This window comes from Nothoprocta perdicaria, unplaced genomic scaffold, assembly GCF_003342845.1.
Source record: "Nothoprocta perdicaria isolate Ctin4 unplaced genomic scaffold, notPer1 scaffold_103, whole genome shotgun sequence".
Classification (NCBI taxonomy): domain Eukaryota; kingdom Metazoa; phylum Chordata; class Aves; order Tinamiformes; family Tinamidae; genus Nothoprocta; species Nothoprocta perdicaria.
Window position 1 is genome coordinate 1,528,451 of NW_020454128.1, and position 12,826 is coordinate 1,541,276.

Here is a 12,826-nt window from a genome sequence, read left to right on the forward strand (position 1 = left end):
TCTCTCTCATTTTTATTTACCCCCTTTCTCCTCCATCCTGTTTTTTCACCTCCCCTTTGTTTTCTCCCCCTTTTTCTCTCTTCCTATTTTTTTACCCTCTCCTTTCCCCCCACTTTATCCTCCACTTCTTGTCTCCCTGTTCCTTTTTATTCTTCTTTTCCTCTCCCAACCCAGCCACCCGCTTTGGACAGAGACCTTGCCCTGTGTAGCTTTCCACACCCCGCTCCCTTTCCAGGGCTAATAGTTTAGGGACAAGGGACTGACACAGGACCCGGTGTGACACTTAACGCCCCCGTCGCCTTTGCAGGCGGCTGCGGGGCCATGTACGAGATCCACATCGAGTCCGAGGAGTTCCGGGAGAAGCGGACGGTGCAGCAGCACCGCATGGTGAACCAGGTGGGTGGCGGGAGAGGGGGCTGCTCCTCTCGAGGAGCCGGGCGCTGGGCCGGCGCTCAGCGGCGCTGGCGCCTCCGCTTGCAGGCGCTGAGCGAGGAGATCAAGGCCATGCACGGCCTGCGCATCTTCACCTCCATCCCCAAGGCCTGAGGCGCCCCGAGCTTGTGCCCTGGCACGGGGGGAAGCAGTAGAGGCCTTCAATAAAGCAGCTCTGTGCGCGTGGCCCCTGGTGCTGCTGCTGCTCCACGCGCCGCGTCTGCCTTTCGGAGCACCCCGGGAGCGCCGCTGCTTGGGGTGCGGGGAAAAACACAGGACAAGAACGGGAGGGAAGGAGAAACTTTATTGCCTTGTCCAAAGAGGAGGGTCCCTGCTCCCTCCTTCCCAAGGTTTACACATAGAAAAGCTGCTGCTGGAGGCCCCTGCGCTCCGGCTGGCTGGGCAGGGAGGCTGCCCAAGCACTGAGGCACTTTGTCCCACTCCCACCCCCCAAGCTGCCAGGAAGGGGCTTTAAGGCTCATGTATCCAAGAAGCATTTCCAGATAAGCGAGGCTGCCAGCTCGTCCCTGGCACCCAGCGCCACGCTCGGCTTCGGCTGGCTTTGATCCTTGGGTGCTCCGAAGTCCGGAGGGAAATTGCAGCTGTTTTGCTCCAGAAAGTCCCAGCTGCTTCAGGACCTGAAGAAGGCTGCAAAGTGAGTCCCGTTCTAGAGCAGACTGGAATTACACAGTAGCAGACTGGACTAAGTAGCGCTGTGTCCAGGCTGCGGATTGCAGCGAGGTTTTGCCAAGGCCTCGAGACGCGAGTTGGGCTCTGCCGAGCACCCCCCGGCTCCCCCCAGCGCCGAGGGCGGAGCGGGAGAGCAGTGGGGAGCAAAGCGGGAAGCGGCCGCTGGGTTTATCTGTCCTTGGAGCCCAGCTTCTCGATGAGTTCCTGCAGCGGAGCCAACTCACGCCTGTCGATCAGGTTGAATTCCTGGTGGGAAACAGGAGAAGGAGCTGCTGGAAAACGCACAGCTTGGTGCTCCCAACAGGTACTTCTCCCAAGGCCGAGCAGCCCCAGATGCTGCCTCGTTTATTCCCTGGGGGGCAAGGCTGAAGGCTCCAGGCAAAGCAAAGCTCTCCGTGGGCCAAGCTTGAGTTCCTTGGCTCCTTTTCTTACAGACCAGGAACTCAGAGAGGAAGAAGAGAGAGGAGGAAGAGAACAGAATGGGAGAGAAGAAAATAGAAACAAATTGGAAAAGAACAGAAGGGAGGGGGAAGAAAAGGGTAGAAAAGAGGAGGGAGGAAGAAAAGGAGTGCAGAAGGAGAAGAGTAGAAATGAGAAGGGGGAGAAAAAAAGAATAGAGAGGGAGAAAAAAAGATATAAAAGAATCAAGGAGGAAGAGAAAGAATCAGAGGGAGAGAAAAAAGTTTTTGTGGGGGAAAGTCAAGGAAATGGAGCACAGGGAAGGGCACTTCCTACGAAGAGTGGCTGAAGGGGTGGCCAGGACCTGCTGCCGTCACACAGGGGCTGCTGCGGCGCCCTGGGGGCTTCGTGGGGGCTTCGTGGGGCACGAGGCGGCTCCCGGGAGGCGCCACTCACCTGCACGAAGAAGATGAAGTGCTTGAAGGAGGTGTTGAGGTGCGCCTCCTCCTGCAGCCGCATGACCGAGTCGAAGTGCTGGTGGTAGATGTGCGCGTACACGCGGAAGAGCCGCTTCAGGATCGTCTTCGCCACCGACATGAAGTTCTTGGGAAAAGGGACACCTGGAAGGCACCGCGAGCGCTGGCTGAGCATCCCGGCACGGCCGGCGACGAAGCTGCCCCCGCGGAAGGGCCTCTTGCCCGGCGCCCGCCCCACGTTACCGATCTTGGAAGGAAAGAGGGTTTCATCGTCCAGCTGGTCCTGAACCCACGTCATCAAGTAGTCAATGTACTTGGGAGCCGAGCACTTAATGGGCTTCTTGATGTTGGTGCCATCTGCCCAGTGGTACTCGTACCTGTGCCAGGAGGGAAGGAAAACCAAGAGGTGTTTTCCTGCCTGAGGAAGGAGCAGGGCCGGAACAACCCAGCCGAACACTTATTCCCAAGATCAGGATTGTTTCCACACTGTTTAAATCATTTCATATAAGGTTTTCAGAAACTGCCCAGGAATCCTGTGCATCGCTGATCCCCGAGTCGCGCCCACAGAGGCAACAACGCAACAAGAAGCCAAAGGCTTTGGCAGGGTGCCGCCGAGCAGGGTGGACGATACCGCGGTGCTCCGCGGGAGCCATCGGGGTCTTCTGGAAAAGCCAACGAAGCTGCCGCGTCCCGGGCGAAAACAAACACGCTCTCAGCAGGAAGCCTCTCCCGGAATGGGCCCCAAATATAGAAACAGGAACCTTGTGGTCTCGTCGCTTCAAGAAGCGGGGCAGGATTTTACCCAGCACCCTGCAAATTCAGTTGTATTGCCTGCTTCCGAAGCCCTGTCCCAAGTGGCAAAGAGTCTCCTCCAACTGCACGAACAAGCTGTTCTGCTGCAGCAGGCTGCTCCACTGCACCAAATAACAGGCTGAAACTCGAGCGGAAAAAGAATTTGGAGATAAATTGCTCTCTGTCCACAAGAGAACACTGGGCATGGGATCTCAATTTGGGAGAAACTCTGCATGCCTGGCAAGTTAGCTCAGAGCCATCACCTATGTTCTCTCCTTCTGCCCATCCATAAAAACAGCCTCCTGAAACAGCTCTGGAAACTGAGGTGGGGCTTCGTGATGACCTAAATGAGTTTTGGGACCAGACGATGGGGTGAACGAAAGGGGTTTCCTGTGATGCAGAGTTCAGAGCCCAAAGACCAACTTCCTACCTTGGTCCAGCAGACATGACGGGGCAGCTCGCCTCGGTGCAGAACTCCGTGATGGTCCCGTACAGCATGTTGATTTGGTTGAAGAAATCCACCGCTGGAAGGGGAAGCGCGGTGAGCTCAGCGCAGGCAACGAGCCAGGCCAAGGAGCCCTCCCGCTCCGCGCGGCGCCTGGGTGTTTGGACAATCTGGGAGTTTTACTCGCGCCCTGAGCCTGCAGCTCATCCCGGCTCGCGACTGGCACAGTTTGGAAACTTTAGAGTGCGCGACCGATCGCGAAAAATAAAAAGAGCGGGCAGTGCCTCCACCCTGGGAGTTCTGACAAGCACCGGAGATCCTCCTGGAGCTGAATCTTTGCAGCTTTCCCTCTGCTCCCCCTTTAACCTCTGACGTTCAAGGCCAGGTAGAGCAATCACTAAAAGCAAATTAAGTTGCCTGTAACTGTGCAGCTGTCAGAATGAACGCGGGATTTTTCACATGCAACAACAAAATGAAAATGCCAGGGAAAAGCACCTTTCCAAGCTGCGAGAACGAAGCTAGAGTTTAATGTAGAGGCCTCTTTTCTTTTAAGGCCGAAGAACAGAGCGTACGTATGTGTTCTAAGCTGCCCCCCTGCTCAGGTGGATCCTGCTCCCCGGGACTCACTGTTCACCGCGATCCACTCGTTGAGATCCTCCCCCTCGGGCAGCATCACGGCCTGCCTGAGGTTGCCGCTGCCCAGCGTCGCCTCGGCGTGCTTGAGCAGCTCGTACTGGTGGGAGCCCTCGGGGATGTTCTTCTTGGGCTTGAAGGTTTTCGAAGACCGGCTGCCGCTGGCAGAGAGAGAGAGATGATTGCAAAATAACCCGCTCAGCGGCGACCCCCTCTCTGAAATAACTGATTCCTGCTGCGTTTGGCCCTTGGGGTGTTGCCTTCGGCCTTGCTGTGCGACTTGCACCAGGCCTTCCTTCCCCTCGGCCTCTCATCGTCATTTTGGGGAGGATGGAGAGCAAACCACGGTGGTTTTAATGGCTTCACAGAAAGAAAAGACACCAACCACATGCTGCCAATTTGGCAGGAGAAATCCTGACTAGAGCTGGTCAAGGAAACTGGCACTAGTGGCACTTGCAATTCAGGGAGTGGGTCCTCGACAAGACCCTACCAGCTCAAGCCCCATGGGGGAATCGCATCCACAAAACATGAAACCTGTATTCAGAAAGCATGACGACTTCTCTACTTGAATGCAAGATAAGTAAATATTATGGCTGTTTTTAGGCAACAGAAGTGCTGGGCTCTGAGGTGGGACCTATTGCCACGTTATCCAAAGGAAAAACAAGCCTGGAAGCACAGCAGGAGAGGACTAAGCGCCTCGGTCAACCGCTATCGTCCTGTTCTTGGGGAGAACGGAAAGAGGCTTCACCTACCCGCCCCAGCCCTTGCTGCCGAGGCACAGATGAGCACGCAAAGGAGGCAGCGTTCTCCCATCCCAGGCACCAGAGCACAGCCCTCCCTCGGGCCAACACGGAAACCTCCCTCTCGTTCTAGGAGCCCGGCACCGCTAGCAGGACGCAGGCAGACTTCTCTTTTTCCGCATCCTTTGCCAAACACCTCAAGCCACATTCGGTGCAAAGACCCAGACCGCCAATTAGCAGAGGAAGAATTAAACGATAGCAGCAGCCAGGGCAACAAAGAGAGGGGGGAAAACACACCTCAGTCGGCCACAAACCCCCGCACCCATCGGGCGCTGCCACGTGGGTTTTTCTGGGGTCAGCAGCAGCGGCTTTGGGCTTGAACGCAGCGTAGGAAGCTGCCCGCTACAAGCGGCGCCTCGGCCCCTTCGAGCCCTGCTGCACAAACTCCTGCTGCGGCCTCCCCTTCGAGGCGGAAACGCTTAGGGACTCCGTTCCCAGAGGCCCCGAAAAACAGCCCGGCCAAGAGAGAAAAGCGGAGGTGGCTTCACAGTGTCCTGGCCTCGGCGTCCTGCTCTGCCTGCTGTTTGGGTGGCACAAGCGATAGGAAGGGGCCAGCAGTTCCCCAGCAGCTGCTGGGTTTATCTGCCCTGTGCAGCGTGGGGCGACTTCCTGCAGCCTTTGCCCCTTCCGGGGTGCAAAGGGAGGGACTTTTGAGCCGGGCTCGCTCCAAACGCAAGGGCTGCCTCCTGCTCCAGCTCCCAACTTCTTCCTGCTCCCTTGGCGGGTGGCACCCGGCACTGCAGCCCCTGCACCCCTTGCACAAACAGGGCCCGAGTCCTTTCCGCCGCTGCCCATCATTCCTGACCAGCAGGAAGCCCCCCGCCACAATAAGGGTCTCCTCTTCCCGGCCTCATCCCGCTCTTCCCGTGTTCAAAGTCACCATCCGAACTCTGCAGAATCCTCTTGCTGCCCCTTGCCCTTGGGGATCCCCTCGCCACCCAGACCAAGGTGCCCTCCCAAAAACACGGGTGTCCCCAGGGTCTCCTTCACAGAGCCCAGGGCCTCTCTCCAGACCCCCGGTGTCCGGGGGCCCCCCGCACCTCGCACCTCCCTCAAACACTCCCCACACACGGCTCCGGCCTCCCCTCGAGGCCCTCGTTCACCCCGGAGCCCCCCACGAGCCCCCTGTGGGGACTCCCCCTACCCCCCAAGGGCTTCCTGCGGCCCCCGCGGGGCCGCCCCCGGCACTAACACTGGCCGAGGCCTCTCGGAGAGGCGGCACAGACCCTAGGGCCGCGCCGAGGCCTCCGCTCTCCCCCCGGGGCCCTCGGAGCCGCCCCCAGGACCTCCCCTCACCCCCTTGGGGCTTCTCAGAGGCCTCCAGGCCTCTCCCTGCCGGGCCCTCAGAGCCCGCCCGGCCCCACGGCCTCCCCACAGCCCGAGGGCGCCCCGCCGGTGCCGCCGGCCCCCCGGCACTCACAAGAGGAAGCTCATGGCGAGGCGCCGGGCCGGTTCCGGTACCGGGCGAGGCGAGGCGCGCGGGCCCAGCTGCCTGCGGGCCGCGCCCGGCCGCTCGCCCCGCTCTCGCGAGAACTCCCGCGAGACTACGCGGGGAAAGGGGGCGGGGCCGAGAGCGGCTGGCTGCGCCATGAGGGGGCGGGGCCAAGAGGGATGCGCAGCCGGGGGGCGGGGCCAAGACAGCTCGTCCCCATGGCAACCGCCCGCCGGGCAGCTGCTCTGTAGGCGCCTACGGGCCTAGGGCTCCCTTATAGGGCGGGGCCCTCCTATAGGCGGCGAGGTGCCCCTATAGGCCTAGGACACCCCACACGGCCATAGGGTAGTCGACTACAGGGCCAGATCTCTGTGGGGGGCTTAGGGCCCCCCAAGGCCAAGGGTCCCGTGGCCTAAAGCCAAAGTGGCGGCCCTGACCCTGTGACCCCAGCCTTGACCATGTGACCCCCCCGCCCTCACCTCAGCCCCTATTGCAATCTCCCCGCTTCCCGAGCGCAGCCAATCAGCACCGCCGTGCCCATCTACGGAGCCCGCCGCCACCAATCAAAGCCCCCACGCTCCTTCTCACCCCGCCCATCACGTCTCCCGAGCGCCTCGCGCTCTCGGGTCCAATAGCTGCGGAGCATCGCCGGCTCCGCCCCGCCCCCGTCTCGCGGCGCCGCCAATCAGCGTCCACCTCGCCGTTGCCCGCGCCGCTATATAAACCCGGCGGCGGCACGGCGGGGTCCCCACGCATCCCCCGCGGCGTGTCCCTGCGCGCGTGCCGTCGCCGCGCCGCGTCGCCATGGCAACCGCGCTCCGCCCGCTCCGCGCCCTAGGCCGCGCCGCGCCGGGCCCCGCCGGCCGCCCGGGGCCGCGGAGCCGCCGCCTGCACCTCACGGCGCCCAGGTAGGGGCCGCGGAGCGCCCGGTGCGCGGCGTGGGGGGGTGTTTATATAGTCAGGGATGGGCGGGGCTTACCGGCAAGGGGCGGGGCCTACCGGCGGGGGCGAAACTTACCGGTGGCGGGGACCCTGGGCCCGGTGTGTTTCCTCTTGCTCTCCCCGCTGTGTTAGTTGCGGAGCCCGTTGTTTGGGGGAGGGGGAGCTCACTCACCCCCCCACCCCCACCCCAACAACGCCCCCGCACCCCCGGTGCCAGAGCCCCTTCCCCCCCACACCTCGAGTGCCGGGGTCGCCGCCGCCACCGGGAGCGAAGGAGCGGCCCCCAGCGGCCGCCGCGGGCGCTGCCGGCTGATGAAATCCCGCTGCCGCCTTGCGTGTGGAGCCCGTGGGGGCTCCGGCCCCGCTCCGGCCGGCCATGCGCTGCCGGAACCTCCCCACCTTTTCTTGCCCCCTTTGGGATCGGGAGCTCGCTGGTTCCCCAAATATCCCCGGTGCCTTCAGGGTAAGGGGCTTCTCGCTCGCTGGTGGCTCCAGACACTGCCCACCCTGCGGGATGAGCCTTGTGCTGTTGCACCTGGGCACAGCTGGAAAAGTGCTGGGCTTGCGAGGGGCTCAGTAGGATCCCTTGGGAGACTGTAGCGCAGGTGGCTGGTCCAGGGTGGAATGGTTTGGGGGAGAAACTGCAGCAATGGGTCGTACTGGGGGTGGGGGCAAGGGCAGCTCTGGGGCTCTGCGCTTCCCTCCGGCAGCCGCTCGTGTCCTGGATGTCCCTCCCGGATCAAGTAGCTTCTCAGGGCGTTGGATGCGATGAGCTTTGCTTGGCTCCAGGAATCAGCCAGTCTTGGTGGTTTGGGAAGGAGCCCGGCGTGGAGCATCCTCGCCCGCTCGGTGCGAGGACTGCGGGAAGATCCAGCCTTGGACACCACGAGCTCTTGGAGCTTGGGGTCTGCCATGAAAAGAAGACTTCGAGGTGGCTGAAAGGAAACTCGTGAAGAACGAGCGTGACTTTCATGTACAAACGATAGCTAAAACGTGAGGGAGAATGGAGGTGAACAGTTTGTGTAGTTCACAGGCAGCTGCGACCTCCTTGGCTGTATTTCCCGCGAGCCTTTCCATATCCTGCTGGGTATCCAGTTGCCTGGAATGCTCTTGGCACTGTCCGGGTGTTCCCGTTACCAATTTAGTCTAGCTGTGTAAGCGAGGAGCCAGTCCCTGCGGATCAAGCCATGGCAAATCGGTCCTGTCTGGCTCCAGGAGGTTGTTTTGTGCTCTAACTTCCCCCTTTCCTGGGGTTTCCCGAAGCTCCGGTGCTAACAGTGTCACTGGCTTCATTGATGCTCTTTCCCGCAGCAACGACGCGGTCGTCATCTCCGGAAGGAAGCTGGCCCGGCAGATCCGGCAGGAAGCCCGGCACGAGGTGGAGCAGTGGGTGGCAGCCGGCAACAAGAGGCCTCATCTCAGCGTCGTTCTTGTGGGCGAGAACCCTGCCAGTCACTCCTATGTGCTCAACAAAACCAAGGCAGCGGCGGACGTAGGTGGGTCTTGGCACAGAAGGAGGGGACGAGTCACTGTCCCGCTTGGGCTGGGGGAAGCCCTCGGGGTGGCAGCTTGTCACCAGGCCACGTTTACCCTGGCAGTTGCTGTTAGTATTTGCTGCCCTCATAGCACTCCTGGGCTGTAATGCACATGGTTTGCATGTGCCTGGAAGTATTAGGATAAAAAAAGGAAAATGCAACATCAGGCTCTGTTCTGGAGCACAGTCCCACGCATGTAAAGGGCAGAGGGCTCTGATTTGCTGCCTTTCCTTGGCTGCTCCAAGTGCAGTCTTGGTCCAGCGTGTTGCTCTTGCTCTGTTGTGATTCCTTCCAACCGTGTGAGCCCAAATCCTGCTCCTTAAGCTGCCCTGAGTTTGCTGATGTTCTTGGATAGCCCTCCCCTAGGGATGCTGTTTGGTGGGGGTGAGGGATAAGGCTCCCGAACACGCAGCTCTAACACAGCGCTCTGCCCGACCGCTCAGGAATCAGCAGCGAAACGATCCTCAAGCCAGCGTCGATTACGGAAGAGGAGCTCCTGGATCTGATTAGCAGGCTAAATCACGACGCCAACGTGGATGGCCTCTTGGTGCAGCTGCCTTTGCCCGGTGAGTAGCCAGACTTCCATCTTTCCTGCTTCTTGGGAAGAGGTGGGAAGCATCTGGTGTGGCAGGAGAGCTGGCAATCTGTCCTGCTGCAGCTGAAATGTGCCTAGAGCAGCTCTGTGGGGCAGCTGCTCTCCACGTTTTGCTGCTGGGACTTGCAGGAGTCTATTCTTGGGTGGCTGGTGTCGTCTTCCCGAGCCAGAGCTGGAACTTGCTTGTGCCACCTAAAAATAGCCCTGAAAGGGCTGTGGTCCCATGGGCCTGCAGGCCCCTTCTGGCAGGAGCTGTTAGCTCTGAACTTGCTGGGCATGTTCAGCAGCTTCCAGAGGGGCTGCCTGGAAAGAGCTGCTTCTGGCAAATAGCTGGTGTTGAAGCTGTAACGTTAATGCTTTTCAGAGCACATCGACGAGCGCAGGATCTGCAACGCCGTGACTCCAGACAAGGACGTCGATGGCTTCCACGTGCTCAACGTGGGGCGCATGTGCCTGGACCAGGACTCCATGCTGCCGGCCACCCCGTGGGGCGTGTGGGAGATCATTAAGAGAACAGGTAGGTGGCCGTGGCCTCAGGCTGCCGCCTTCGCCCCGGCTGGCACCGGCCTTGACGCTGGGTCTCCGTGCCACAGGCATCCCGACGCTGGGCAAGAACGTGGTGGTGGCTGGCAGGTCCAAGAACGTGGGGATGCCCATTGCCATGTTGCTGCACACGGACGGCAGGCACGAGCGCCCAGGAGGTAGGAGCTTGGCCACAGGGAGCCTTCGGGGTCCCCCTGCGTAGCCCTGCTGGGCTCCCAATGCACTCCTGTCTGGTGGCACCTTGTGGGGGTGACTACTGGTTGTGGCTTCTATGGCTGAGGAGTTAACTCTGCCCCTTGCAGTCTTGAAATGCTCCAGGGACACCTCCAAAAGTCCTTGTCCTCTCAGTTGGCTATAAGTACCTGAGGAGAGAGTGTAAAGAGGTTCTCAGTAGTGGCTGGTGATGGGACAAGGGGCAATGGGTACAAACTGAAACACAGGAAGCCCCATCTCCATGTGAGGGAGAACTTGTTTACAGTGAGACTGACAGCCCTGGCACAGGCTGCCCAGGGAGGCTGTGGAGTCTCCTTCTCTGGAGAACTTCCAAACCTGCCTGGATGCAACTGAGTGCCCGGTGCTCTGGCTGTCCTTGCTGGAGCAGGGGGTTGGACCAGATGACCTCTAGTCATCCTAGACTAGATGGTTGGGTCCTTCCCAATCACAACCATTCTGGAATTCTCCCTGTGATTGATCATCAACATCTGGTGTTCCTGCAAGATGCCAAGATAGTCTTGGGGGGGGGCAGAGTGGTGGAAATGGCTAGAAAGGGTCAGGCAGTGCCTGCAGTAACACCGAGCTGGTGGCCACTCTTGCAGGCGATGCCACAGTGACCATCTCTCACCGCTACACTCCCAAGGAGCAGCTGAAGCAGCACACGATCCGCGCCGACATCGTGGTGGCCGCAGCAGGTAGGGCCGAACTCCCGTGGAGAAGCCAAGGGGCACAGAGGACACCGTGCTGACACTGTGGGAACCTCTACTGAGGTGACAGTCTGCTTGGCATCAAGTGTCCTGGGGTCTCACCTGAGCAGCTTTGGTAGCGTAGAAGCGTGCAGCTCTTCCATGGCTGTTTGCAGCTGCTGTGGACAGGGACTCCACCCAACCTGTTGCACCCACCCAACAGGAGTGGGTGGGGAGCTGTTGGACCCCAGATGAGCTTAGCCCTGTAGCTGCTCTTGCCAGCAGAGCTGCGTGAAGCTCTTTGCATGTCTTTGAAATGGAAAGTAACATCTGGCAGAGGGACTAGTGCTCCTAACACCCACTGAGGTCCCAGAACAGCCCCGGGCAGCCTCTGCTGAACACTTGGCTAGCTCTGTGTGTGTGGGAGGTGCAGGGATGGGGGTTGCTTACCCAGAGGCAGGGGGAATGCCCAAGGATGGCTCCAGCTCCATTCCCAGAGCGCAAAGAACTGCTCAGGCTGCTGTGCTCTGCCCAAGGGCTGGAGAGGCTTCCTCTGCAGGAGTGCTCAGCTGCTGGGAGCTGTCTGTGCTCAGTGTGAGCCTGCAGGGAGGCCGCAAAGAAACACACGGGCTGGAGAGAAGGTAGAAAGAAGCAGGATCCCAAAAGGATTAAAGTGCTGGTGGTGAAGGTGGAGCTGCTGGCAGCAGCAGAAGGCGAGCCAGGAGGCACCAAGGAGTGAACTGCAGGGCCTAGAGCTCCTTGCTCTGCCGGAGCTGCTAGAACCACAGGGATGTTCCCCAGTTCCCCCCCGTCCCAAGCGGGTGAGCCCTGAGCAGCCACTGCTCCCTGCGCATCGCCCAGCTGCGCTGAGGGCAGCCGAGCTCCAAGGGGCCTCGCGTGGAGGCAGGAGCGTCACTGGAGCCGCTGAACAAACACCCGGAGGCTGCAGCAAACGCAGCAGCCCCGTTTCCCTTTGATCCAGGCATCCCCAACCTCATCACAGCTGACATGATCAAAGAAGGAGCCGCCGTGATTGATGTGGGCATAACCAGGGTGCAGGATCCCGTCACTGCCAAACCCAGACTGGTTGGAGATGTGGATTTTGAAGGTAAAAGAAGGCTCTGGCTTCTGGTGCTCTGAGCACTGAGGAGTGGGGGAGAAGGTCGTGGGTGGTGGGATGGAGCACATGCAGCGCAGAGCTGGAGTTAGTGCCTGGGGCCTTGCAGAACTTGGAGCAGCTGGGGCACTGTCTACTTAGCTTCATAGTTGGCCTCGTGCCTGCAGGCTCCTCCTCACAGGAACGGGCAGGTCTCACCTCACTCTTCCTGGGCGCTGCTCCTTGCTCGCTGGGGAGCTGTTGGGATCCTCGCGAGGCTCCTGGCAGCGGGTGCTCACACCTGCTCATGGAGAGAGAGAGACAACAAGCGTGTTCAGAGTGTTGGTGTTGGCTTGGAGGCCTTGCCGGGAGCATGCAGGAGGTCCACACCTGGTGTCCAGCTTCCCACCATAACTACTCGAGGGGCCTTTTCCCCTGACCTGGGCTCCAAGTTAAGCTTGGGATGGTCCAGCGGGTAAGAGCACTGGTTTCTGCAGGCTGACATGAGACCTGGAAGCCCAAGAGCCTTCAGCCTTGGTGGCACCTCCATGTGCCAGTGTGGTAAGTGCCAGTGCTGCTGCACCAAGCCCTGCATCTCCTCCCTGCAGGGGTGAAGAAGAAAGCCAGCTACATCACCCCGGTGCCGGGCGGCGTCGGGCCCATGACGGTGGCCATGCTCATGAAAAACACCATCATCGCTGCCAAGAAGCTGCTGCAACCCAAAGAGCTGAAAGCGCTGACCGCGTAACGCGGGGACTCTCCGTAGCACTGAAAACCACATTCCAAACCGACTCCCAAGCAGGCCGATAGAAAATGCAATATTTTTTATTTATTATCTGGAAGCGGATTTACTCTCCTGAGGTCCTAGGTATTTATTTGAAGCTGAATGATCCCCGTATTAGTTGTGCTTGAGGCACGAGCGCCGCCCGCCCGGCCCGTGCCGCGGCACGCCTGGAGCCGAGGTGCGTTCCGTTCCGTTCAGGCGAGCTCTCCCTGCAGGAGCGAGAGCTGGGCCGCCCCCGCAGCCCCCAGGGCCGGGGTGCAGCCCTCGCAGGAGCTGCGTGTGCCCCGACTGGCGCCGGATGACGCGGCCGTCACGGCTCTGTGCTCACAAGTG

At 60.4% G+C, this 12,826-nt stretch overlaps 2 protein-coding genes across 2 annotated transcripts; one reads left to right on the forward strand and one right to left on the reverse strand.

The window, feature by feature from the left end:
- Nucleotides 1–967: 967 nt before the first annotated feature.
- On the reverse strand, nucleotides 968–6,152 carry MOB1A (MOB kinase activator 1A). The gene is made up of 6 exons (XM_026043427.1): nucleotides 6,088–6,152; nucleotides 3,862–4,028; nucleotides 3,220–3,313; nucleotides 2,241–2,374; nucleotides 1,978–2,141; nucleotides 968–1,368 (listed from the first exon to the last, which is right to left on the reverse strand). The coding sequence occupies exons 1-6, from the start codon at nucleotides 6,099–6,101 to the stop codon at nucleotides 1,291–1,293; spliced, it is 651 nt and encodes a 216-aa protein (XP_025899212.1). The 5' UTR covers nucleotides 6,102–6,152; the 3' UTR covers nucleotides 968–1,290.
- Nucleotides 6,153–7,555: 1,403 nt separating this feature from the next.
- On the forward strand, nucleotides 7,556–12,664 carry MTHFD2 (methylenetetrahydrofolate dehydrogenase (NADP+ dependent) 2, methenyltetrahydrofolate cyclohydrolase). Its single transcript, XM_026042503.1, has 8 exons — nucleotides 7,556–7,617; nucleotides 8,353–8,537; nucleotides 9,020–9,142; nucleotides 9,536–9,688; nucleotides 9,765–9,872; nucleotides 10,530–10,622; nucleotides 11,596–11,721; nucleotides 12,318–12,664. Exons 1-8 carry the CDS (start codon nucleotides 7,556–7,558, stop codon nucleotides 12,455–12,457), a joined length of 990 nt encoding a protein of 329 aa, XP_025898288.1. The 3' UTR covers nucleotides 12,458–12,664.
- The last annotated feature ends 162 nt before the right edge of the window (nucleotides 12,665–12,826 follow it).